Here is a 26,584-nt window from a genome sequence, read left to right as displayed (position 1 = left end):
AAAGAGATGTAAACTAATAGATACCACTTGGTTTATGATACCATAGAAATTTGCACAGAGTGCCATAGAAACATTCCAGGAATCATTTAATAACAATTGGTGGAGGAAGAGTCAAGGCAGGCTTCTTGGAAAAGATGAAAAATCTGAACTAAGTCTTAGACCTCAATCATCTTTGCTACTTCGGAGCTAATATGATTGTATCCTGCTATACTACTCTTCCCTGTAACCAGTTTCTCCCCTGAACAATCCCCTTCCCTCATTGAAGACTTTGGCATCTAGCTGAGAATGATCTTTTTCACTGTAGCTTATGTCATCATTCCAGGTAACTTCTATGTCTGTGTGGAGAATCCATTAAACACCTTGGCCTCTCTTGATCTCAACTCCATTTACTTCTACCTAAAGTCCACTCCAATGATTTGCTTCCTTTGTTGTCATTAAGTATTCAGAAAGGTGGATATTCAACCTATAGATTCAAGTCTGTAGAATTTACCATTCTAGTCCTGCTACTGATTAGCTGGGCCATTCAGATCATGTCCTCTTCTACCTTTTCTTAACTCTCAATTTATTATTCTAAACAGGACCTGTGGAGCAGAAGGACAGCAGGGGCTTATGAGGAAGACTGAAGCTTGAGGGTGTGGCCCCCACAGATGCATACTTTTATCTAGAGACAATAGCAAGAAAGATGAGGGAGTTGATGAAGAATTTAGTCTGTGCACTACAGGGACTGTGGTAGAGTTTCAATTCTACTTCTTTATGCTAATGTCTTCTGAGTTGCTTACCTAGTCAAACCTTAAATGGTTTTTGCTCTGGCTAGGTAAAATGGCAAAGAAATGTGAAATAAATTATCAAAGAATGAGGAAGAGTAAACAGGCAGTACAAATTGTATAAAAGGAAAACATTTGCTAAAAAGTGTTCATTTGTTTTTAAATTTAGACCACACATGCCCCGAGAAAAATGGATGAAGTTTCCAAGACTGTCTAGCTGCTGGGTAAACCTAAAACTGAACTGAAAGCATATTCTATTTTTAATACAACATTTGTCATTAAACAAAACTGAAGAATAATAAATTAAATCTAGAAAAAGATTTTCTATGTTGAAAGTTGATGCTTTGGTGATAGTACATTAATAAACAGAGAATGAAGACAAAAATGGGAAATTTCCTGGGAAATTTCTCTGCAGGGACCTTCTGCACATGTCCACGGGGCTAGAGGATGAATCCTCAGATTCTTTGTCATTTCCATTTTGAATCAAAACCTATGATTTTCCAAAATGGTAACTGTCATTTTCTTTGGACAGATGGATAACAGGTAATGCTTATTTCTTTCTTCCAGTAATCAGAAAAGGCACAAGTGATTTCTAAAAGAAATTTTCTTTTTTCTTGTTAACATATTAACTACCACCACTTTTAGACATCTTGGTCTTGACTTGGGTGGTTTTAGACAATTAGAAGGGAAGTAGAGAAAAAAGAGTGTATCAGAGCTCAGAAGTTTGGGGCAAAAGACCTATATGTAAGGGTGACAAAAAATGCCTAAGGACTATAAGAGGTGAGAGAGAAGGTAGGGAGTTGGGAGGCAATGGTTTAGATGTAGCTCTTCTGTGGAAGGAAAGAATGGGTGACTGGAAAGATAACTATTAGATAATCTTTGATTTCAGTTCCTACACGAGGAGGGTGGATGTGTTAGGGAGGGAGAAAATCAACAGGCCCCTTCTGTTTATAAGACATTTGTGAATTTTGCTCACAATCATAGTCTTCTTATCCTATAACTCGTACTTTTATTGTTTGAACCTAAATTTCCCGAACCAAAGCTGCTATTGCCTTGAATTCCTGAACTTTTCATTTATTTCTAAATGTATTTCCTACATAATGTTCAATTATTTGCCAGGAAGGTACAGTCAGACACACATAATTTGGCTATGATAAGTGTTCAGCACCCTTTTGGGAAAGCAGAACTCCTCCACAGCAATTTTACTGTAAGGCTCTAATATATGGTGATAATGATTCTTCACTCCTTTAGAAACTGTACCAGGGCCAATAACTGAGAGCTCAGTGAGGAACTGCGGAGGCTTGCCTCTTTAGGAGGTTCCGTGGATTGCTTGGGATGAGGAAATTCTTAATGAGCACTTTATTCTCATTACAGGGTAATTTAATTTTCTGGATATCTAAGAACAACAGCATACCAGCTCCTTTATTAATTCTCATCAATTTATAATTTCCTGCTAATTGCATTTTCTTCTTTCCTCCCAATCTCTGTAAGATATTAAAGTGGGTTTGACTCTTGTAGAATTTAAGTCCTAAGTGCTAAATGGAAGATCAAAATGAAATGACATTAGCAGTTAAGATTTTATGGTAATGGAGAGAGACTGGCGAGTTGTTTTATGTGCAGTAGGATGTGAGGTGCAGGAGGACGGGGTACAACATTCCTGGGGGAGCAAATGACTAAGCAGCAGAGCCCAAGAGAGAGAAGCTGTCATGATAAAAAGGATAACTGATTTGCTTGAATAACAAGGGAGATTCTGTTGGTGTATGGAATAGGAACACAGGTGAGGGATGTTGTTGAATCAGGGGGTGGTCAGGGGCAGATATAACAGAGCTTCAGCCACTGTCAGGTTTGTGAATTAGACTGAGAGCTAATAAGGCACCCAAATCAGTTTTGAGCTGGTGATGCTGCCGTGTACTTGAGGTTACCTAGACAATAGTGGAGGAAGGATATCTGATGTCTCAGTCTTGGGCTCAAACCAACCACTATAGGTGAAAGATCCAGGGTCCCAGGGAGAAGATGAGATTGTGTGTGTGTGTATGTATGTGTACACGGATGCACAGATGGAAGAGTGGTCATCGGGGGAGGAATATTATTTCAGAAGGAGGGAATATGGAAAGGTGTGTTCCATCTCAGAGAAGATCATTGCTTCCAGTTATTTCTTTAGACTCTTAAGTTCTCAAGAATGTAGAGTAATTAGCACCATGAGAATCAGAGCATAAAAGCTGTACCCATTCATGGGCCCATCTCCACCAACCCCCAGCTCTCTGAAATTCCTGAGGTAACATTACAATGACATTCACCCACCTACCAAGTATTCCCCTCCAAGGAGGCCAGAGATTGACCAAACCATCCTCAAGCAACTCCAAATACAAGATTCTCTTCCAGGCAGATTTTTTGCCCCGTTGGCTTTGGGACATTTTCTATTGCCTATACAATAGAAAGGGGCCTATACAATAGAAAGGGGGAAGACATCAGAAGGGTGATTTTCTTCTCCTAAAACAAGGTCCTGCAATTCTCTGTTTCTCTTATCTACAATTTATCCAAATATCTACCAACCCCCAGGAAGTACAATAAGCTCAGAATCTGCTCACAGGCAAAACAGCATAAGGAAAATGTAGGCAGAGTTTACATACAGTTGAGATAAATTACAGGTGCCTCTCTTTACTAAGTACAAGCTTGCAGAGGTAGACAGTCACTGGCAGACTCCCTGCATTCATTCTCCCTTTAGCAGCATTGGGGTCATTATTTTTTCTAGTTAGGACATCTCATCCTCACACTCAGGAAGAGCTCCTTTACCTACGCATGTAGTTTCTCTATTGCTTTCACTCTCTTTTCCTAGCTGTCTCCTACTCCCAAATCTATGAGAAAAATATGTGTTTCCTGCCAGAGCTGCAAATTCATCCATAGGCTCTGTCCTCAGATTTTTCCTCAGACTTTTGAATGTCTCATCAAATTCTGGGCACTCTGAGCAGTTATTTATGTTCTGTTTGCCAAGCACCCTACCTTAGTCACCACATACCAGAATCTCTCTGGTGGTTTTTCTCCATTTCTTCTCCCATCCTGTCTGGTGTTTTTCTTACAGGATGATTAGCACAGCACCTCTACTTCACTCAGCTCTTCCAGTGTTCTTTGTGATGACTTTCTAAATCCAGTTCTGTAGAACAGTCCCCATGCCCCCAATTTCTCCATGTCACCTCAGTCTCTCTACTGCCATTTCTTTAGTTTCAGATGGCTCACTCACAACTTCTAGATACAAGTAAAATATGTTACAAAACTGCTTACAAATGATTTGGAGGTTCGAAACCCCTCCCCATTTTTGTTACACTTCATCATTTGAACATTAAAGTGATGTTGGTTATGCCCGTCACCATATTTAACATGAACTTAACCAGATATTTGCAGCTCCATCACAAAAAAAATTTTCCCAGAGGCTGGGGAAAAGGATGAGAAACCTAGAAAAAGAGAGTGACAGATACCTCACAGAAACATGACTGTCATATCTCCTTCAAATTCCACCTTCATATCCTTTCTTTTAGAGCTTAGACATATGTTCATGGGACTCTGTCCTGGCATCAATCTTTGAGATGGATGTACTGTATTTTTTCCCCCCAAATTCTTATGCAAATTCATTATGCAAATAGAAGTTCGCCAAGCTTGGGATATTTGCCTTACAGATACATGGGGAACATACTCTGTAAGGCTGATTGTTGGATGGGAAGATCTATTCTTTTTTTTTAAGATTTATTTATTTATTTTAGAGAGAGAGAGAGAGAGCATGAGCAGGGGGAGGGGCAGAGGGAGAGGAAGAGAGAGAATCTTATGCAGACTCTGTGCTGCGGAGTCCAACCTGGGGCTCGATCTCATGACCCTGAGATCATGACCTGAGCCAAAACCAAGAGTTGGAAGCTTAACCAATTGAGCCACCCAGGCACCCCATGGATAGGAAGGTCTATTCTATATCGGGTGATGGGGAGTTAAAGAGCAAAAAGGATGATGAGGGGACCAAAAGAAGAGAAACCAAATGGAAAGCAGAAGAGTTTTGAATAGAGGATAGAGAATGAAGAAGAAAAGGCAAGGAGCCTGGGAGGCACGACAGGGAATTCTGATTATCAACAGTGGACTCTAAAGTAGGATTCCTAGAGAAAAAATCAGTGAGTTTATTATTACCTACTATTCAAAGCCATGTCATTGTATGTGCGTAGGATATGATATCTAGGTGCAGCCATACTGTATCTTTTGGATATATGTAAAACTTGATAATGGAAAAACATGAGGTTTTTCTTTGCTTTTGCCAAGAAAGTTCAAGGAATCCTGGAATAACAGAAGAACTGTATGCACAGGGAAGAATTTAAGGAAAGTTGGAGAAAGAGAAAATGTTAAGTACAGTGAAAGTTAAATACCAGGATTGAAAACTTACTTGGGGGGCACCTGGCTGGTTCAGTGGATAGAGCATGTGCCTCTTGATCTCAGGGTTGTGAGTTTGAGCCCCATGTTGGGTGTAGAGTTCACTTTAAAAAAACAACCTATTCTGTTCTTGTGATGAAATGGAGTAGGACATCCATAAATGACTTCTCAGTGGTTATCCCCAGTAATCAGGGTGGGGTTGAGGGTGGTCTATAGTCTTTGGTTGGGAGGTAGCAAGTATAGAGAAGCCTTCCCATGGGCATGTCTCATGATCTTGCCTTCACTCTGTACCATATGTCCTCTTGCCATCATGGCCTTACTAGCCATCATGTCTATAGATTTCCTCCTTAAAAGTGTTATTAGACTCCCCTTTTCTTGCATGGGCTCAGGAAAGTGTACTCTTCTGCTTCTCCTTAGTTATGCTTCTGATTTCTAACACTTGGGAAGGTAAGGAATAGGTGGGCTATTCTATTCAAAAGCTGCTTTGTCTCATTCAGTGCTCTATGTTGGGTACCTAAAATAGTACTTGGTACATGGCCGAGGTTTGATAACTCTTTGTTAAATGAAAAAAATGCATCTGGTTACCCTTTACCATGGTTTTTGGAGAACCTTTTTTTTCTGCTTAATATGTCCTTTGATTTCAGATTTAAGAAAATACACACACACAGTATGTATCTCCAATAAAACTCATGGTTTTGGTTTTTCCTGTGTTCATCTCAGCACGTCTTCAGTGTGATGTCTTCTTCCCTTTCTATTTCTATTGATGAATTCACCTAAAAAAGATACTCTCTGCTCACAAACTATTTCTCGGTGATCTATCCTGGTTTAGATAATGAATCTTAGGATTTAAAAAATATTATTTAACTTTGTTCTTTTCTCTTATATTTGAACATACAATCAACCAGCTTATGATCAGTGAACTATGGATTGAGGCTAAAAGATGACCCCTTCTTCCTATGCCTAATGATAACCAACGTTGTTTTGTTTGATTACATTTATGAGACTTATACTTTTTAAGAAAAACACAGACATCATTACTTTTTAGTTTTCCTTTTTCGCTTTTTGTTATTTTTCATTAAAAAAACTTAAATAATAGCACAGACAAAACGGAATTGTTAGGTGGCAGGGGATGCTCTATGTGATACTTGAAATATCATAGATGAGCAGATATATGAATTTGACAGTGTGAAAGGCGAATTAGGTATGTCAGCATAGAACATGCACAAGGTCATGTGCTACAAAAGTCTAAAGTACACAAATCAAAGATCACCCATTCTCTGCAATTTGAGGTTCAAACCCAGTCACTACTAACTGTAGGTGTATGTCCTAGGGTAAAGGCTTCCTCTGTACCATCAGCAGGGAAATGAAGATCCCAGTAACAGCTACTCAGAGTTGTTGAAAAAAATCAAACAATATAATGCCTGTAGGAAGCATGTGATAAAGACGTTATTGCTATGAGAGAGAGCAAGGGACAAAGGAAAAGGACTGTGTAATTTCCTGAGTCCTTAGGCACTGGAGGTGATGCATGTCCGTAGGTTGGTGGAGAAGTCAGGGAAGCTGGTCTTGCTGATAAAGAGATACACCATCCCTTTGGCTTTGGGATTCACAACAATGGAATCATAACTCTATTGTTTCTTTGCCGTATTTTTTCATTTCTTCATATGTCTTTGTAATACACAAAATTACAAATAGTATGTGTGTGTACATATGTATAATTACCATTTCATAATTGTAAACAGGTCCTCCATTTTTCATTTTGTTTTCAGTTAGTATCGTTCTCTGTTAATCATGGCCATGATTCCTTCTTCAGTGGGTTCCTCTCCTCCCATAACCAACCCAGGAATGTACATTTAGATTTGGAGTCCCCTGCTATCTGTGGGCAGACTGAAGCCCTAAGAGAAGATGCTCTGAGAATATTCTTAGGCAGGAGAGTGAACCCCACCCCTGTTGATGCTCAGGTCCTGGTGATTCCTATTTTCTAAAAGAAATGTTTTTTATTATGTCAGCCTCTCTCTGTTTTGGACCCTGTTTTTCCCTCTGGGGTGACCAGAGATAAGGAGAACCCTTAGCTCACTGTTATTGTTCCTGCACTGTCTGTGTCTAAAGCAATTGGTGTTCAGCTCCTTGCCCTCACTCTCTCTTCTCCTCACCCCAAAGCCCAAATCCCAGGGCTGTTGGGGCACACACACTGAGCTCTGTGCCCACAGGAGAGTGGAGAGAGTGAGAGAGAGCAGTCAGGGTCTCCCAGGAGGCCCCTGTGGACTCACAGTTGCCTGCCTTCTCCCTGGAGCTCACATTTCTCAAACTTGAGTATGGTGCTGGGATGTGCCCAAAGGCCGCAGTGGAGACAGCTGCTCTTTGGGAACCACTGTCATGCTCCCATTCAGTCCTGCTGCAGCACACCATCAGTACTGAGAACTGGAGGCTGTTGGTTTCAGGTCGTCCACCAGTGGTACCTAAAGAGCAGGAGGAAGGGGATACAGGGAGGGGCCTAGGTAGGGTGGAGTGTCTCCATCCTGGTGTTGTGTTATCTTTGTTTACTGGGGACTGCCCCAGAGGTCCCAGGTTTGGAAACTGTGCCTGCAGTTTTAGAGTGACCTCTTGGCTCTATTCAACACATTATACTTGCCTTGTTGTCCACTGGGTGCCACCCACTCCTCCTGGTCCTGCATCTGAACCTGGGTGGCAGGCTGGGACCTATCACTAGTAGGTTCCCTACCTTCCCCTCAGTCTCTTTCACAGTCCTTTCATTGCCTTCACAGCATTTGTCATGGTTTGTCATTTTAAACTTACTTACTTTTTCCAGCTTGGCTGTAATGCATGGGACTATTTTGTTCACCACTGTATCCCTTGAACACCAACGGTATCTGGTGTTGTTAATCATATTTTCCTGAATGAATAAGTGAATGGATGAATGATTGCCTGTGTCCTCTTGCTCACTGTGCTATTGCTGATTTGGATCCAGCAATGAATCTCATGACAGGACTCCTCTCCCTGCATTGGTCCCATTCTGTTCTCCCTCTTGGGAAAGACCTAGTGGTCTGTCCCACTCTACTCCTGCCCCTCCCTAAGAGACCCGAGTTCAAGAGAAGCTCTGTCTAGGTTCCTTCTTGATGCATCTCTGTCTTCTTTTTGAGCCTTAAATTCTTGCTGCGCACTGGTCTGCTTGCCCCAGTGTGCAGTTTTTTTTTTTTTAAGATTTTTTAAAATTTTTATTTATTTATTCATGAGAGAGAGAGAGAGAGAGGCAGAGGCAGAGGGAGAAGCAGGCACCCCGCAGAGCAGGGAGCCCAATGCGGGACTCAATCCCAGGACCCTGGGATCATGACCTGAGCCGAAGGCAGATGCTTAACCGACTGAGCCACCCAGGCGTCCCAACCCCAATGTGCAGTTTACTCTGTGTCCTCCCTCTGTCACCTGCCCTTGCAGGTGGCCTGTGGACCATAGGGGATACTCAGTTACTTTCCCTGCTCACCCCTCTGTCCCATTCCTGGCCCCTGCTCTTTCATTCACTTGAGAAGGTTGGCATGTCCCAGGACACTGGTGGCCAAACACTCCTACAAACAATCATGGTGATGGTACTGCTAACCCCTCTGCATTCCCAATTATTAAAAAGAGAGTTATTTCCGGGGTGGGAAAGTTGTTTCAAAAGTCAAAAAGCATAGGGATAATTTAGTCAGAAGAATTGAGAGGGTTGATGTTGCATGTTGATAAGATGCGTAACAAGGAGGAGGCTTTCAAATGGGTTCCAAGTCTCTGGAGGGCTATTATACGGAGACAGGTGAGCTCTCTGCTAGTTGGCACTGTAACAGAGATCTGAACGACAGAACATACAACATGAAGGATTTGGATAGAGATGAACAGGATCTTTTACCAGAGAGGATCTTTACCAGGAATGTGTGAGGGAAACTGAGAACATACCAGGGAGTCCAGACTATCAAGTACAGATAATGTTAGCCCAGTCCAAAGCATGTGCTAAATGGCCAACTAAAGCATTGGCCAGTCTACCTTGTGATAGCTAAGGCTGCCCTTGGCCTGTTTTGATGGGGCACCGCATTGTCTCCTGATTGGAGAAGCTGGGTTTTCCTGCACCAAGGGGATGCAGGACCCCTGGGCCTGAGAGAGGATGTGTTCTGTAGTGAGAGAGGAAGCAGGATGCTCCAGGGGGTACTGCAGAGGCTGCACTGAGGAAAATCTCCTCCGCAGAAGACCCTGATACAGAGGAAATCTAGTTGTACATTCGTGTTGAACTTTACTTATGTTAATTTTTGCTTGTATTAAGCAATCAGTTTTGACAAAAACTTGGAATGTAAAATTATTCGGTAAGTACATAAGGTTCAAAAACATACTCCAGGGGGTCTGTCCTGAACTGTAGGCCAGATGGCTGAGTTGGAAATGGGGGAGTGGTGTCCCAGAGTCTGGAAGCAACATGAAGGGAATGGTAGTAGTGTATGAGGGACAAATAGGAGGGCACCAGTCATCCAAGCTGAGGGGCGGGGGGAGGCAAGATCTTGAGTAGGAAGAGAAAATTCTAAGGTGAAATGTCTAGTAGGCTGGAGAGAGGTTGGGGGGAGGAAGGCAAAATGGGTTGGGGGGAGGGTATAATAATGGGGGCTGTGCTGGAAGCTCATTTGCAAAGGACTTCAGCTAGCGAGGGGTAGAGCAAAGCCTGCTGCACTGAATGGAGTATTCCTGTCTCCAGAGTCACCCTGAATCAACCCTTTCACCTCTGATTCCAGGACTTCAAGTGTTTTAGACTGTAGAACTTCCGGATGCTATGTCACAGATGTCTGTAAGGTAAGAAATATGCTGCTCTTCAAGTGGCAGTGATGGTGAATAAACCAGAATAGGCCCATGGGTTGAATTTCTCATTTTTGCTCAGGCATTTATGACACCCACAGGATGTGATACACATCAATATGGGGCTGTATAGGGAGAGATCACATTCAGGGAAATGGTAGTGGAGGAGTAACAGCCTCCTAAGGACTGCCCTCCCCTATTAACCCCGCAGAAGACATGGAGGACTGAGGGCTGAACCTCTAACTCGTCGTGTGGTATTAGAGACCCAGGTTAGATCTTTTCTGCAAGGAAAGGGACATCCTCCTTGCCTCTTACTCATCGCTGGTAGTCAACAACTGATAATGGAAATTTACTCTTTAACACATTTCTTAATTTACCATTTATTAAATACTTTCTCGCATGTGTATACCCAAGCAATAGGCTTTGGATCCTCTGTCTAGAAATTGATATGGCACTGTGAGAATTTTGAAGATTCCATATATTTGGCATTGTGGTTACTCTAAACAAATAGGTATTGGAGTTAGAAAATTCTGGGTTCAAATCCCAGATGTACATTTATGAAGGGTATGACTTGGGATTGAGATCTTTAAATATCCCGAGCCTCAGTTTTTATCACCTGTGATGTGGAGATGGTCACCATCTCACAGCCTTGTCATAGCCCAGAAACCAGTGTATGGTAGCACTCAGTGAGTGAGGTCTCCCCATTCACCACTCCATATCCACAAGGCTGTATCAAAAATGCTTTGACAACTGAAAGTTCTTTTCTAATTTTGTGTCGAACTAACTAGGCAGCTAAACCTGATCTGAACTTACCCATGTGGGGCTATTTATAGCCTCTATCTGTTCCATTAGGTGTGAATATTCATGTATTTTGCTGGAGAAATAGTACTGTATTTGATTAGAGAGTGCTGCCCAGACCCTCTGGGATTGGATTCTGAAACACACCTGGGTTCATCTTACCTTTCTGATAAGAAATTGTCAGGTCATGATTGCTTCATTACCTTGCTAAAGCCTACAATGCACACAGACAAGTAATCATTTAAAGAAAATGTGTTTCCATTGGGCAAACTTTTTTTCTCGGGACTAGGAATGAAAACTTAATAGATGTACTCATTTATTTGTTTAATTAAAATTTAGTAAGTACTTACATTGTGTAAGATGTTGCTAGGTATTGTGAGGCTATAATGATGAAAAGAGAGCCCTGCCACTAAGAAACAAGTGTTTGGAATAAGACGGGCACAAGGATAACTAAAATGCAAGGCAGACATGCTAATTTCCAGGAAGTTGGGAATTCCAGGAAGAATGAGTTCACATCTGAATGGGGGATGAAGCTTCATAAAGGAGGGACATTTTAGATAGTCCCTGAAGGGGGTAGGCAAGAATTTGTCAGGTGAAGAAGGCAGGACAGGGTATTCCAAGCATAGAGAACAATCAAGAGAAGTTTGTCAAAGCAGGGTGGAATTAACATTTGGAGAATAGCAAGTGGTCCAGTCTGGTGATAGCATGAAGTGCGTGGCAAGAAAGAGGTGAGGGTAAGGCTGGAGGGGTAGGTGGGTAAAGCTGTGCAAGGCTGGGATTGCCAGGGGGAGTATGTTCTTGACTTAGCAGACAAGAGAAGGAAGAGAGGTTGGTGTTTAAAAAAGTTTTTTTTTTTTTTTTCCTGGTCATTGAAGAAATACACATTTAAAGGAAAAGAATTTGGAAAACAAACAAAGATTGATATTAATATAGATATACATTGAACTGCCTATAATCCACATTCAAGATAGCCACTGTTAATAATTGAAAATATATCCTGGTAGCCTTTTTCTATATGGAGGTAGGTGGCTAGCTAGTTTGATTAATTGATTTTGAGAGTAATGCATAAATGAAATTACATTACCTCAGATTATTAAAAAAACAGCTTGTGTAATAACACTTTAGAAACATATAACTGTAGTGTATGTGTAGGTTGGATATAGAGAAAGCTACAAATATGAAAGCCATTGAGAATGCTGTTGCAGGGGTGCCTGGGTGGCTCAGGTGGTTAAGCATCTGACTCTTGATTTCAGCTCAGGTCGTGATCTCAGGATTGTGAGACTGAGTTCTGTATCTGGCTCTGCATTGGGTGTGGAGCTTGCTTAATGTGGTCTCTCTCCCTGTCCCTCTGCCCCTCCCCACCAAAGAAAAGAATGTTGTTGCAATGATTAAGAGAAGACAAATTCTTGAACTTGGGGGCTATGGAAAAAAGAGCGGTGTGTGGTTTAAAAAATATTTCTAGAGATGGTGGTTCAAGTGTTTTAGAAGAAGGAAGGGAAAACCCAAAAAACTATTGATCCCTTCCAGGTGACAAACCTGGATTACTGGGGGGTTGGGGAACCATGAACATGATGTTGGCTTTGGAGGAGGGGAGGATTATGTGCATATTTTTACACATGGTGAGTACATTGTGGTGGTCAGCAGGCAATCAGAGACGTGGGTTGAGAACAAGAATGCAGATTTGAGATTTATTTACATTTTCAAGATTGCTCAAGAAGGAAGATTTCTGAAGGAGAGAAGAGATAAAAGAAGAAAGAAATGTGGTGACATCCGTATTTAGGAAGACCAGGGGCCAGACAAGGAAAAGTCAGAACTGTTGGAGAACTTGGAGGTCCTTGTAGTCAAGGGTGGAAACAATTTCAAAAATGGGTTATTTGTAGCCTAAAATGTTACAGAGACCACAAGGAAGATGATTTTGAGCACAAAAGATGAAGAGAAGTAATGTATGAGGTACCTAACACAATTCTGGGTACATGGAAAGAACTCAGCTAATAGCAAGTATTATGATGGAATGATCATTAAATATGGGAGTTAGGAAGTATTTTTCAGACCCACCAAATCTCTTATACAGAGTTAGAGCTTAACAAATACACTGAATGGAATGATGAGCAATGGCATACAATAGAGGAAGAGTTTAGGAGTGTTGATAATGTGGAGGTGTCCAACTCCTAGATTCTGGGATTTACCATGCATACAGGTTAGTATGCCTGGGGAGCCAGGCCAGCCATCACGGAGTATAGTCAAGACAGGGCTTGATGGAAACTTCCCACTAAGATTTCCTGGCTTCTCACAGGTAGTACAGAGAACTGGCATCAAGTGCAATGAGTAACGTCAGTGTCGTCAGGGAATTTGTGCTGCTGGGGTTTTCACATCTCCATGAGTTCCAGATCCTCCTGTTTGCATTCATCCTATTGATATATGTGCTAACAGTACTGGGGAACCTGGCCATTATCACCCTCACATGCCTTGATTCCCACCTCCACTCACCCATGTACTTCTTCCTCTGCAACTTCTCCTTCATGGAAATGCTGGTCACTTCCACCGTGGTTCCTAGGATGCTGGCAGACCTGCTATGCACTCATAAGACCATTTTCCCGGCTGAGTGCCTCACCCAGTCGTTCCTTTACTTCTCCTTGGGTTCCACCCACTTCCTGATTCTCACAGACATGGCCTTCGATCGCTACTTGGCCATCTGCTGCCTCTGCACTACCCAACCATCATGAATGGTCCCATGTGTGTGAAGCTGGTGGTGGTCTGCTGGGTGGTCGGCTTCCTCTCCATCGTCTCCCCCACCCTGCAAAAAACACGGCTATGGTTCTGCAACCCTAACATCATCAGCCACTACTTTTGTGACTCTGCCCCACTTCTCAAGCTTTCCTGCTCTGATACCCGCCACATTGAATGCATGGACTTCTTCCTGTCCTTACTATTTGTGCTGGCCACCATGCTGCTGATCATAGTGTCCTACGTCCTCACTGTGGCTGCAGTTCTGCACAGCCCCTCCTTCTCTGGGTGCCGGAAGGCCTTCTCCACTTGTGCCTCCCACCTCACTGTGGTGGTTCTGGGCTATGGCAGTGCCATCTTCATCTATTTGAGGCCAGGCAAGGGCCACTCCACACACCTCAACAAGGTGGTGGCTCTGATGACTACAGTAGTGACCCCTTTCCTCAATCTCTTCATCTTCACCCTTCGGAATGAGAAGGTCAAGGAGGTCATTGAAGATACCGCCAAAAGGCTCCTCTTCAGAGATGCAGCAGTCCACAGATGAGAAGGCCCAAGAGCACCTATTAAGTCACAGGAGTAAGGACCCTCCACTGCCCACACTGGAGCTCCTCAGTCTCCTTCTTCCCAGTCTCTCCTGCTCCCTCACCCCCACAGAAGTCTGCTTACTCACTACAGAGAGCTAAGGAGCTCACACCATCTGAATGTTTCAAAGGCAAGTATCTGTAAGCCTGAGATAGACAAGGAATAGGTGATTTTGAGGGAGCCTTGGAGTGAAAACAGTATGATAATATCAGCAAAGATATTATCCAGATAAAATTCTCAGTCCAGGATTTGGTACATGGTAAAAACTCTGTAAATGTAGCTCTTATTATAAAAATGTGTTATTAAAATCTCTCCTTCCCAGTCTGGCTGTATGGTTTTGTTTACATTCCTTTTTCATTTATTTGTCTGCAACTTTTTTGGGGGGTGTTTTTCTTTCTCATGAACTGACTTCAGAATCTAAGATAGGGTTCTGAAAGTGGGAGTTTCTCTGAGAAGAGCAGAGAGGGTTGGCATCATCCAAATAGAAGAAACTTTGTGCCTCCCACTGGGACCGCTTCTCTGGGATTGCTCGTAAAGTAGTAACACTACTTACACCCAGGCTGCCCACTGCTCCTGTCCAGCCCCTCCAAATCTCTTGCTTTTAAACAGAAATGACTCTCTGGGGGCCACTTCCTCAGCCCCTTACACAGATAGGTCATGAGAGCCCCAGGCCTAACTTTATCCTTCCGGTGCTCTCAAGAAAGAAGGGAAAGCTAGATCATTGTTCCCAGACTGACTATCTTCCCCTTTACAAGCGCTAGTACCTCTCTTCTATAGAACTTAGATCCATCTCCCAGAGGAAGGGCCTTCTGAGGTTGGCTTTCCTGGAAGCAGCCTGGACAGGAGGTTACCAGGGGCCCTGGTGGTAAAGCAAAGATGGTGGAAGCCAGCTGAGAAAGGAAGAAATGGAGTGGGACTGGAGTTGTGGAGGCAAGGCTTTCCCTGGCAATCCGGGAATGGTTTAGGAAGTTAGGGGGAGACTGTGGGAGTGGGAGTAGCTCTAGTGTCTGATTTCTTGTACCAGCTTGAATCTGGACTGGGCTGGGATTTGTAGAACAGGACAAAGAGTAAATGCAAATTTCTTCCTACTTCTGAAACTAGCTCTGCCCACAGGATATCTAGAGGAGAGGTCTTGGTCCTTATGTGCAGTGTGGATAGGCCAGTGTAGGGGCCACCCCATAGAGCCACAGCTGTGAAGTAAGGGGTGGGGGAGAGGGAACATCTCAAAGTATAGAGAGTATAGAGAATGGGAAATGTGCATTCCGGAGAGACGCAACTGATATGTAAAATAATGTAGACATAAAAATGGCATATTGTATGGGCAACGAAAGCACAGGGAGATCAAAGATATTTTCACAAATCAGATCCAAGTCTCTTGGGGAATTTGTAAGTGTCCTCTGAAGGATGCTCCACTCACTGAAATCACAGGACACAGCTGTTTTATAACAAACTTGGCAGTGGGTACAAAGGGCATCGATGTGGAAACCTTTGCATGCTAGGGCAGTTACTGTATTCACAAAAGGTACTATTTCCTTTCAGTTTTATTGCTTGCAGTTTTGAACATGACCTAAGTAAGTTCAGAAAGACCTAGGAATAGTTCTGTTAAAGGACAAGTCCATGAGGTTTGCTTCTATAGGAATTGGCACGTATCTGACCCAAGGGAAGGAGAATGACAAAGGTGCTGGGTTGAATGGGGAACAGGATCTAAGGGAACACGAAAGGTGGAATGCTACAGTGATGCTCTGAAGCCCTCTTGAGAACTGATAGTTAAGTTTTCAGGAATGTAACAGAACATTATTAAAAATTAAATAGTAGAAACTTACAATCAAGCAGATTATGTTAAAAACAAAAGTAATAAAAATTCAAAACTCCTAATTATTTCACTACATTTTACTTTTATCTATGCTACTGAAGTTGTTTGTTTCATGTTAGTAGTTTGAAACTGGACTGGACGGGGGTAAAATAGACACCAGAGAAATTGGCAAATGCTGGAGGTCAGTAAATGCTCCAAATAGAGACGTGGTTAAACATTTACCAGCAGACCACTGGATCACTGCCTCCTTTCTTCAGTATCTGTGAGGCATTGTTGCAAGGAACATATTTACATTAGGAAATTGAAAGCTTAAAGAATTGGTGAACTAGATTGATGTGAACATGGTCCTCTACAGACAACATTGAAATTTTCTAACTTGGCCTTACAGGGTTTTACACCTTACCAAACTTCTAAAATTCCATGTATGCAAGGCCTTCATGCTACCTACTGACCACTGCAGGACCCAAGCCTGACTTTTATTTGAAAAATGATTCAATTCCTTTATCTTCCCTCATCAAAACTTCCGTACTCTTAATTTCTTGCTCTCTTGTCCTGCCAAATGGAAGAAATAAATCTGTTTTTTGGCTTCCACTGGAATTTACATGTATGACAACTGCTTCTTACATTAGCTATTCAGAACCCTGTATTCCTAATGGTTGCTTACTAGAACACGGTATTTCTGGGTTTGGAATGCCAGACAAACGGAGGGTTCCTTGGGGGTAGGCAGGCGTTGTAGAGTCAGGGAATCCTGCCACAGTTTCTGCCTATATTTAAATCAGTTCTGGGTGTTATAATCTTGTTCTCCTACCTCTCTGCAATTATGTCCTCCTACTCCTCCACAATTACTTCTGTGGAGTGGGAAGGCTGTTGCCTTCTATCAAATGACCTTATGTAGACTAACAACAAAATCAATTGTTCCCACCTCCTGGGAAACATGGTATTACAAGCATCCCTTGCTTTTTGCAAGTTTGCATTGCACCATGTTGGTACCTGTTTTCAGTAACTTAAAGAAATTGGAAGAGGATTTTCACTTTTATGGGAAAAGGTGAAAAGCGAAACTAGCGTTCAGCATTTGTTTTGCAGTGAGCTGTTACAGGGTAGCGCACGCTCCAAGCAGTGAGCGTGGCGCCACCAAGCTCCTTCCCCAGAAACCACACTGAGCTGCTCAGCATCAAGTGAGTGAGCATCTGTGCTTTATCTCAATTTATTTTGTACATTTGTTAGCAAGATGTGTCCTAAGATATCAGAAAAGCCTAAGAGATTATTTTTTGCATCTGGGAATGCCTAAAAAAATTTTCATACAAATTAATGGTAATTGTTTCTTTGCTTTATGCCAGTTCTACTTAAGAAAGTTATCATAGGAATGCTCTACTTTCAGATAGCAAGTGGGTGGGGGTCCGGGGAACCTGTGTAGCAAAGGAAGTGTGAATCTACCAGGCAATTAACATTATGTATGGACTGAATAAAAATATTTATTTCATGTACAAGTGTTATTTGCTATCTTTCAAATGTTTGTGGATACTATTATGATAAATGAAACACAAACCTTTAAAATGACAATGAAGCTATGATTGCTTTCTGACAGTATGTTTCTTTCAAGTGATGGATATTAAACATACAACTATTGTTTATGAAGGAGTTATTAGAATTATTGCAATTACAAGTATATACACTTGATGGGAACTGGATGGATTTACAGTGAATAAGAGGCTGGAGGCGTCTACACAGAGTGGCTTCAGATCCTGGAGATAATTAATCCAACTTTGATCAAGCTGGAAGAAGAATTTCTGAAGATGGAGAGATGGAAAAGAAGTTTGAAGAACCAGATTGTATTGTCAGTTCTGCCATCACTTTGACCAATTCTTCTTTTTTTTTTTTTTTTTTTCTCAACTGTATTTCCCCTATTCCTTAGTGAGTCAGAAACACTGCCTAGCTGCAGCCCAAGAATTAGCATTTCCCTTCTGGGCTCCCATGGCACTTGTTAAAAGTAGAAGAACCCCTTATCAAAATATGCTAGAATTCATTATAGCTTGTCCTCTGTCTCACAGATGGAGAAATCTTTGAGGTTAGAATCCACATTTCTTTGATCTTTAATGGCCAGTGCTAAGCAGAGTGCATTGCTCATGGTGAGTGATCAGTGAATCTTTATTTAATTGGATTATTATGAGGGTAAAACCAATTGGAAAACATGTATAAAGTGGTTTATAAAGTGTGAATAATATATATAATATACACGTATATGTAAGTGTCTAGCTTTGGAGATGTGGCTTACTTAGTAGTCTGTTGGTATATGTACATGTATACGTAAAGGTAAATTATCAGTAAAATTATTTTTACTTTCTCCATCCTCCTTCCATTTACTCTACAAATATTTACTCTTTGAGGGGGTGAGCAGAGGATAATTGGAGAAAATAAATCAGTTGGAGCAACAGCAACAGCAAACATCAGAGTCATTGCTGTGATGTGTCCTTGGAGGAGACACAAGACTTGCAACCAGAAGCTGAAACTAGGAACCTAAAGACATCCTCTGATTTGGGTAAGGGGCACCTCAGCAAGAAAGAAACGAACTCTTCAGAAAGTCAGAGGAAGGGGCACCTCTCTTGAGAAGGGGTTAGCCTGCGGTAATACTGGAAGTACATAATGAGAACCAACGGACCACTAAGTGAGCCATGTCTCCAAAGCTAGACAATCTGTATCCACCAAATGAGCCCACAATTTCCTGCCTTGTGTATTTCCACATAGTAGACTTGTAAAAATCTTGACACTTGTGGTAAATTAGTAGTTTTTGTTGTCTTAAAGTAAGTGGGTCTAGGAGTACTCCCTTGATGCGTGAAGTCATTGTAGTTTACTGGGAAATGTAGTTTGCTAAATTAAAGTGTATTTGCAGAAACAATTTGGCAGAATATATATATTTTTTAAGTAGGCTCTATACCCAGCTTGGAGCTTAACATGGGGCTTGAAATCACACTCCTGACCTGAGCTGAGATAATGAGTCAGATGTTTAACTGACTGAGCCACCCAGGCACTCCTTAGGAGAATATTTTCCACTGGGGGTGTCTTAGAAAATCCAGGATTGGGGCGCCTGGGTGGCTCAATCAGTTAAGCATCTGCCTTTAGCTCAGGTCATGATCCCAGGGTCCTGAGATTGAGCCCTACATTGGGCTCCCTGCTCAGCAGGGGAGTTTGCTTCTCCCTCTCCCTCCCCTGGCTCATGCACTCTCTCTCTCTCTCAGTCTTTCTCTCAAATAAATAAGAAAAATCTTAACAAAAAAAAAAAAAGAAAAAGAAAATCAAGGGGAGGTGAAAGCTAAGAAAAAACCATTGGTTTGAGGTCAAAGTAACAGGAGGGCTTTATTATTTATTTATTTATTTATTTATTTTAGAAAGAAAGGTGGGGGAGGGACAGACGAGAGAATCTTGAAGCAGACTCCCTGCTGAGCACGGAGCCTGAGACAGGGCTCAATCTCAGGACCCATGAGATCATGACCTGAGCCGAAACCAAGAGTCAGTGCTTAGCCAACTGAGCCACCCAGGCGCCCCAACTGGAAGGCTTTTAAATTTTCAGATTGTAGTTGGGAGGGAAGGGCATTGGAGCTGATGTTTCATCCCAAAGGTTTCAGGAATTTTATACACACACACACACACATGCACACACACGTGCACACACACACACATACCTGGGCTGGATAGTATCTCTTGATCAGAAAACACTTCCTGGCTGCTGTCCTTGAATGGAAAGCCCACATACTTCCTTGTACTGAAAGTCTTACTTCTGGCTCCCCAGGTTCTGGGCTACTTTCAGAGTTCTTGTAGCTGCCAGTAGGTATGGGAAGCACCTCCACGGTGGCCTGAGAGGGCCAGACACTGAGCACTGAGGACTCACTGTAGTTATATGCAGAAGCACAGAGGAAACAACCTAAAGAAATTCAGCAGTGATCTTCCTACCCAGCCTGGTACTCTGCCTCCTCTCTGCGTAGACCTGCTTGACTAAAGTTGGCCAGGTTCCTCAGGCTCATCATAGTGCCTTGTGGAGGCCTTTAAGCCTCTGCATCTGCCCCCGTAGCACTGCCTTGACTGTCTCATTGCGGAGGGTAAGGATAAAGGGACTGAGAAAGGGGGTGAGGACCGATGTCACCAGGGCTACGGTCTTGTTGACTTCCACAAAATGTGCTTTGCCAGGCCTGACATAAAGGAAGATGGTGCTGCTGTAACCAATGAAGACCAGGGTGAGGTGGAACCCACACGTAGAGAAAGCCTTCTGACGGCCGCTAGTGGATGGGATCCTCAGCACGGTGGTCACAATATAGCCATAGGAGATGAGGGTCACCAGGAAGGAACTGAGGACAAAAGCCAAGGCCATCATGAAGTCCCAGAATTCCAGCAGGCTGGTGTCTGAGCAGGACAGCTGCAGCAGAGGTGCATTGTCACAGAAGAAATGGTTAATGATGTTGCCATGGCAATAATTGAGATAAGCCCGGGAGATGACAGTGGGCACCATGACTAGGAAAGGAGCTGCCCAGGCAGCCCCTGCCAACCTGATACACATAGCCCAGCTCATCAAAATGTCATAGCGCAGTGGGTGGCAGATGGCCACAAAGCGGTCAAGGGCCACATCTGACAGGATGAGGAAGGAGGTGGAACCCAGGGAAAAGTAGAAGTAGAACTGGACCATGCAGCCAGTGAAGGAAATTACTTTATGGGTGACCAGCAGGTCTGAGAGCATCCTGGGCACTGCAGTCATGGTCACCAAGATCTCCAACAGGGAAAAGTTACCCAGGAAGAAGTACATGGGTGTATGTAGGTGGGTGTTGGCTATGACCGTGACTATGATGATAGTGTTTCCCATGAAGGCAAGAAGATAAAGCGCGAGGAAGGGCCCATACAGCAGAACCTGCAGCTCACCAAAAGAGGAGAAGCCCAAGAGGACAAATTCAGAAGGGTGGCTCAGATTTGCCATGATCCAGGAGCTGGGTCCTGCATAGAAAGGAAACAGAGACAGAGATGTAAGGCAGAGATAGCAAGACAGAGAGAAAGAAAGAGAGAGAGAGAGAGGGAGAGAGAGAATATCATTGAACATGAAACAGAGACAGAAAGAGAACAGGGAGAGCAAAACAAAGTCAGTGGTCAGTGATAAACAGAAAGAGAGATAACTACATGAGAATATGAGAGAATCATAGACGGGGTCATAGAATTAAGAGCATGGAAAGCCATTGATAAGGAGAGAGACAGAGAGGAGTGGATTAAGGACAGCAGAGTAGCAGACATCAACATTTCAGGAGAAGGAAAGAAGGAAACAAAAGAAGAACACAGAATTAAGAGAGGAAGACCAAATGTGTGAGAGGGAGAGACAGTAAAATACAGGGAGGGGAGGAAACATGGAAAGAAAGAGAATTATTGTAAGTCACCCTGAAATCCTGGAGTAAAGGTTGATGCTGGGGGCATCTTGTTATGACTCAGAGACTTTGTACCAAGATTCCTTTTGAAGGGTCCCTTCAAGTCTTTCTGGGCTGTCTCTCTTTTGAGGACCTTCACTCATTCACATTTCTCTAGCTATGATCATGAAATTAATGGAAAGTCAGAGTTTTGAGTTAATAAAGTAGCTTCCTTGGACAGGGGCTCTAATATGTGCTTGCCAAGATGGAGAGTTGTAAAGATACACAGGGTCATGGAGATAAGCCTCAGAACCAGGTGGCTACCCTGCCATTGACTAGAAGGTTGTTAGCATCCTACCTCATGGTCCTGCTTTGCTGCTACAGTGTCTCCCCTCCCCTCCTGACTCCTGTCATTCTTACGTGATGGTTTGGGGCACAAGCTATGAAACTGTGTTTGAATTCTGATCTGAAACTTCCTTGTGGAAGTTAATCTGCTCTTTATAACATGCTCTCTGAACCTCAGTTTACTCAGCTGTAAGATGAAGATAATGATGGTACTGGCTTCTAGGGTTATTGCAAAGATTAAATGAATGAACTACTTAGTAAGTGACCGGCACATACCAAGTGCTCCACAAACAACTGTTGTCATTGTTATTGTTATCATATGGCTGCCAATGGTCTCAAATTTTTCTGGCCCATCATTGCTCAACACTTCCTTAGGGCCAATATGTGGGGTGTGTAAATATGTGTGTGTGTTTGTGTGTGTGCAAATATTTCCACAACTTTATGCTGCTTTAGAATTTAAGTTCACTAAAAGGATACTTTCAAAAACTTCCAATTGTCAAAGGAAATAAACACTATAATACAAACTATCAGAAGTGGAAAGAGCAAAGCTGTATATAGTTATACTCTGGCCCTCTCTCCAGCCCTATAAAAGCTTTTCTAATGCTGTGACTTGGCCACTAGCAATGGTATTACAATTTAAAGAAGAGGCTTTGTCCCTCTATTAGCTTCTATCCATCCTACTGATTAAACCCTAATAGTAGGTCTAAAATCTACACCCAGCACTGATAAATTCAAAGCCAATCCTTATGTCTCTGCTGTACAGAAGCTCAACCCATATGTAAGTCTAAGCCACTCACCTTAGCCTCTAAGTGTCTTCTTCTCGAGCTGTTGACATTAAGAAATTCACGTCTAGAGATTTCTGCCTAATCAGTTCACTCTGTAACATGAATGACATGAGATATGTGGTTCGCTGCTCTTGGGTGGTATCTTACAGCTGGCAGGAGTGGAAAGGGACTTCTGTACAGCTGGAATGGCACTACTAGGTGAATGACTCCTCAAGCTATAATATCTCCAACCCTGTGCTAACTTCCTAATTAAAGACTTACCCTGTATCACCACAAAGACCAGGGCAGCAATATTGATGAGGGGCAGGAACATGGAAAAGAAGTTCTGGAGACCAGAGGGGAAAGGTGCTGTCTTTGCCCCTTTTCTCCCAAGGATGAGTGTTCTTGGTTCTCTCTACCCATCATGTCTCCAAGCTTCTGGTTTCTTGATGTGATTTAGAGGTGAACTTATGCTGGATGGGAAACAGATTCCAGCAGAGTGTTCTTCAGGGGAATGATGGGAAAACAGGAGTCTTCTGGGGATTATAAGGCACTGATATTATTCCTTAGAATAATGAGTAGTCTTATGTTCTGAGGAAGTAACATTTGAGAAAAAGATCTGAATGAAGAAAGGGATAGAGACCTAGATACACCTAGGCAGCAGGTGGCTTAAGCTGGTTCCATGGCAGTGCCTACTCTCTGACCCTTCCTGGACTAAAATTATGGTAGACTGGGTAAATGGTCAGGGTTTGACAGTTTCATTTGGAGATTTTGTCTCAGTCCCAGATCCAGGATTTTGAGATCAGGAGAAGTAGGGAATATAGGCACTGGACCACATCACCCTCTTGTCTGAATTCTCCAGTGTCATCTGTATAAGTTGGAGAATCAAAACAGTAAGCTTAAGAAGAGATATCTTCCTCTTGGAGGCAGGGCCCCTGATAGAAATATTTTGGGAACTGGGTAGGCTGAAGGGCTTGTCTCTGACTTTTGTGAGAAGATGTACACCTTAGGGATGAAGGCAATATGATAGAGAATCAAGCTACCCAGTTAACTCTGAGTGACAGTCCTTCACCTCAGAGTTCAGACTTTGTGGATGTCACCCAACTTAGCCCCACCCACAGACAAATAATAACAAGGGATATGAAGCAAAAGACTTCCCATGAAGACAGTGCAAATGGGTCCCAAATGTTTAAGACCCACAAGGGCCGGACACCAGGAAAATGATATGGTATTTGTCTTTCTCTGTCTGACTTATTTCACTTAGCAGAATACCCTCTGGGTCCATCCATGTTGTCACAAATGGCAAGATTTCATTCTTTTTTAATGGCTGAGTAATATTCCTGTGTGTGTGTGTGTATGTGTGTACACAACATCTTCCTTATCCATTCTTCTATTGGTGCACACTTAGACAGCTTCCATATCTTAGCTATTGTTGAAATGCTGCAATAAACATAGGGGTGCATATATTTTTTTTAATTAGTGTTTTTGTTTTCTTTGGGGAAATACCTAGTAGTGGGATTACTGGATCATATGGTATTTCATTTTTTAATTTTTTGAATAACCTCCATACTGTTTTCCACAGTGGCTATACCAATTTACATTCCCACCAATAGTACACTAGGGTTTTATTTTCTCCACATGCTTGTCAGACTTGTTATTTCTTGTTTGTTTGTTTTAGTCTAGCCACTCTGACAGGTGTGAGGTGACATCTCATTGTGGTTTTGATTTGCATTTCCTGACAGCTAGTGATGCTGAGTATCTTTTCATGCATCTGTTGGCCATTTGTTTGTCTTCTTTTGAAAATTATCTATTCAGGTCCTCTGCCCATTTTGAAATTGGCTTATTTGTGAACTTTTGGTGTTGATTGTATGAGTTCTTTATATATTTTGATACTAACCCTTTATCAGGTATATCATTAGCAAATATCTTCTTCCATTCAGTAGGATACCTTTTGATTTGGTAGATGGTTTCCTTCACTGTACAAAAGCTTTTTATTTTTGGTGTAGTCCTAACAGTTTATTTTTGCTTTTATTTCCCTTTCCTGAGGACACATATCTGAAAAAATGTTGCTAAGACTGATGTCAGAGAGATCACTGCCTATATTTTCTTCTAGGGGTTTTATGGTTTCAGGTCTCACATTTTGTGTTAAGTTCATTTTGAACTTATTTTTGTGTATGGTGTAAGAAAGTGGTGCAGTTTCATTTTTTTTCACATGAACTGTCCGGTTTTCCCAGCATCATTTATTGAAGAGAGTTTCTTTTCCTATTGTATATTCTTGCCCCCTTTTTCATATATATACTGTATAACCAGGAGATTATTTTGAGAATATGTTTTATATACTGTTAAGTGAGAGAGAAAATGTCATAAAACACATTTCCACAGCATTTCCTATAAAGAATGTGCAAATACATGCTTAAGAAATTTCTCTAAGATTATATGGCAGTTTGGGCTTGGCAATATGAGGAAAGGGAAGGAAGATTATTTCCACTTTATACCTTTTTGCACCTATTAACATTCTCAGATTTTTTTTTTACAGATTTATTTATTTATTTGAGAGAGCGAGAATGAGAGAGAGAAAGAGTACATGAGAGGGGGGAGGGTTAGAGGGAGAAGCAGGCTCCTCGCCAAACAGGGAGCCCAATGCGGGACTCGATCCAGGGACTCCAGGATCATGACCTGAGCCGAAGGCAGTCGCGTAACCAACTGAGCCACCCAGGTGCCCCAACATTCTCAGATTTAACAAGCATATTACAAATGAAATCCCAAATCCTGATAAATGTTTTGTAACTGTCACTTTTTCTGTCTCACTCTAGCATAAAGCAGACTTACAATTTACATTTGTCAGTTGTTCTAGGTTGTAAATATAACTGCCTACATTAGCTGTCCTTATGCTGTCCCCACTTTGAAGTGCCCAGCTGGCAATCATGGACATGCCATAGAAATAAATGGCTGGTGGAATCTTGCTAGAATGCATACAGATGCACATATGTTCAGAAGAGTGGAAACCTGAGACAATAGTAGAGAATGGAGTGGGATTTGGTGGTAGAACCTCTCCCGTTTTCTGGAGGGTCCTCAGGGTTAGGATCAGGAGCCACTCTCTAAAATTAGCAAAGGAGGAAACAAGTTTTGTAGGGGATTTCTGGTGAAGTTAAGGCTTTGGGTAAGACTAATATGCATGCTTTTTGGATATTGGTGCACATTTTAGAGGTCAATTGGGGGTTGTCCTATTGGGGATTGGGGGATGATTTTTTTCTCTGAGTAGCTAGAGTATCAGGGCAGAGTCTAGGATATAGGGTAGAGGGGGTGATCTGCTTAGTGTCTGAAATGTCTTTTCAAAACCTAGACTTGAGGCCCTTGAAAAGGCAGTCTTGTTATTGAAAGCCTCTGATTGGTGATATTTCATGTTTTCTCATTAAGCAAAAACTTTAGAAAGTTCTGACACTTAATTGGTCAAAAATGGGAATAACTTAGAAGTTTGTTCTGTTCTCCCCAGACTGATTGCTTAGGGATGCCCTGAACCTGGACTAATTAAGAAGAGGTACCTCAGTGACTAAGTCCCTTTGGGAAGGAGAGTAGCAAGAGTGAAGTGGAGAGAGAGAAAGAGACTCTCAGCTCCTCACAACACTGTTATTTCTGGACTTTTTCCTAAGAACCTCCTGATGAAGTTGCTCAGCCTCATACATGGCTGAGCAGTAGGCAGACAGGACTTACCTTTAGCCAAGCCCTGGGGAGACTGAGAAGTGGTGGAGAGGCCCCTCCATGGAGGTGAGTGCCTTCTCAGGATTGTTTTCTACCAAGGAAAGAGTCAAAGAAGATTGGGGTGGGAGTTCTGGGGTTGGTTGCCTGTAAGAAAAAGGAGGCCTAGAGCCTGAGGCATGGATGAGGGGATCAGCAGGATTGACAGGCTCATTGCCAACATTTCCATGCACAATAGAGACCAGATTTATTTCTTCTCTATCCCAATACTGAGAACAGACACTTCTCCTTGAAAACAGTCAAGATTCTTCTATATTTTGTCACCTAGTGCTCATTATGCAGACGTTGTAGAAATATAGATCACTGAGCTGTCCCAACAATTCTGTCCTTGACCCATTTTCCCATCATTAAAAGGCCCACAGAGACTTAGAAGAGGTTGTATGAGTAAGGGAAGTGAGGAAGGGAAAATGGTAACGTAAGCCATGAAGGGAAACCAAGAAGAGTAGGCTCCAGGGGGTATGGCTC

At 42.4% G+C, this 26,584-nt stretch overlaps 2 protein-coding genes across 2 annotated transcripts in view; one reads left to right on the top strand and one right to left on the bottom strand.

Moving 5' to 3' along the window:
• The window catches only part of LOC118021193 (olfactory receptor 6V1-like), a 114,527-nt gene extending 98,710 nt beyond the window's left edge, over nucleotides 1–15,817 (top strand). The window contains 3 exon segments of the mRNA XM_035021294.1: nucleotides 9,905–9,962; nucleotides 12,469–13,457; nucleotides 13,460–15,817. Coding sequence (XP_034877185.1) covers nucleotides 13,085–13,457; nucleotides 13,460–14,031 — 945 coding nt within the window. The 5' untranslated portion in view covers nucleotides 9,905–9,962; nucleotides 12,469–13,084 and the 3' untranslated portion in view covers nucleotides 14,032–15,817.
• Nucleotides 15,818–19,897: 4,080 nt separating this feature from the next.
• LOC118020580 (olfactory receptor 6V1) lies at nucleotides 19,898–21,569 on the bottom strand. Its single transcript, XM_035020318.1, has one exon. The coding sequence runs from the start codon at nucleotides 20,957–20,959 to the stop codon at nucleotides 19,898–19,900; it is 1,062 nt and encodes a 353-aa protein (XP_034876209.1). The 5' UTR covers nucleotides 20,960–21,569.
• Nucleotides 21,570–26,584: the final 5,015 nt, after the last annotated feature.

The sequence above is a fragment of the Mirounga leonina genome, unplaced genomic scaffold (genome assembly GCF_011800145.1).
Source record: "Mirounga leonina isolate KUSES-001 unplaced genomic scaffold, KU_Mleo_1.0 Mir_174, whole genome shotgun sequence".
NCBI lineage: Eukaryota > Metazoa > Chordata > Mammalia > Carnivora > Phocidae > Mirounga > Mirounga leonina.
This window is presented reverse-complemented; position numbering and strand designations above follow the sequence as displayed.

What these genes read in the sequence shown, in the direction of transcription:
- LOC118020580 (XM_035020318.1), bottom strand. Translation starts at nt 20,959, where the DNA reads ATGTTCAATGATATTCTCTCTCTCCCTCTCTCTCTCTCTCTTTCTTTC.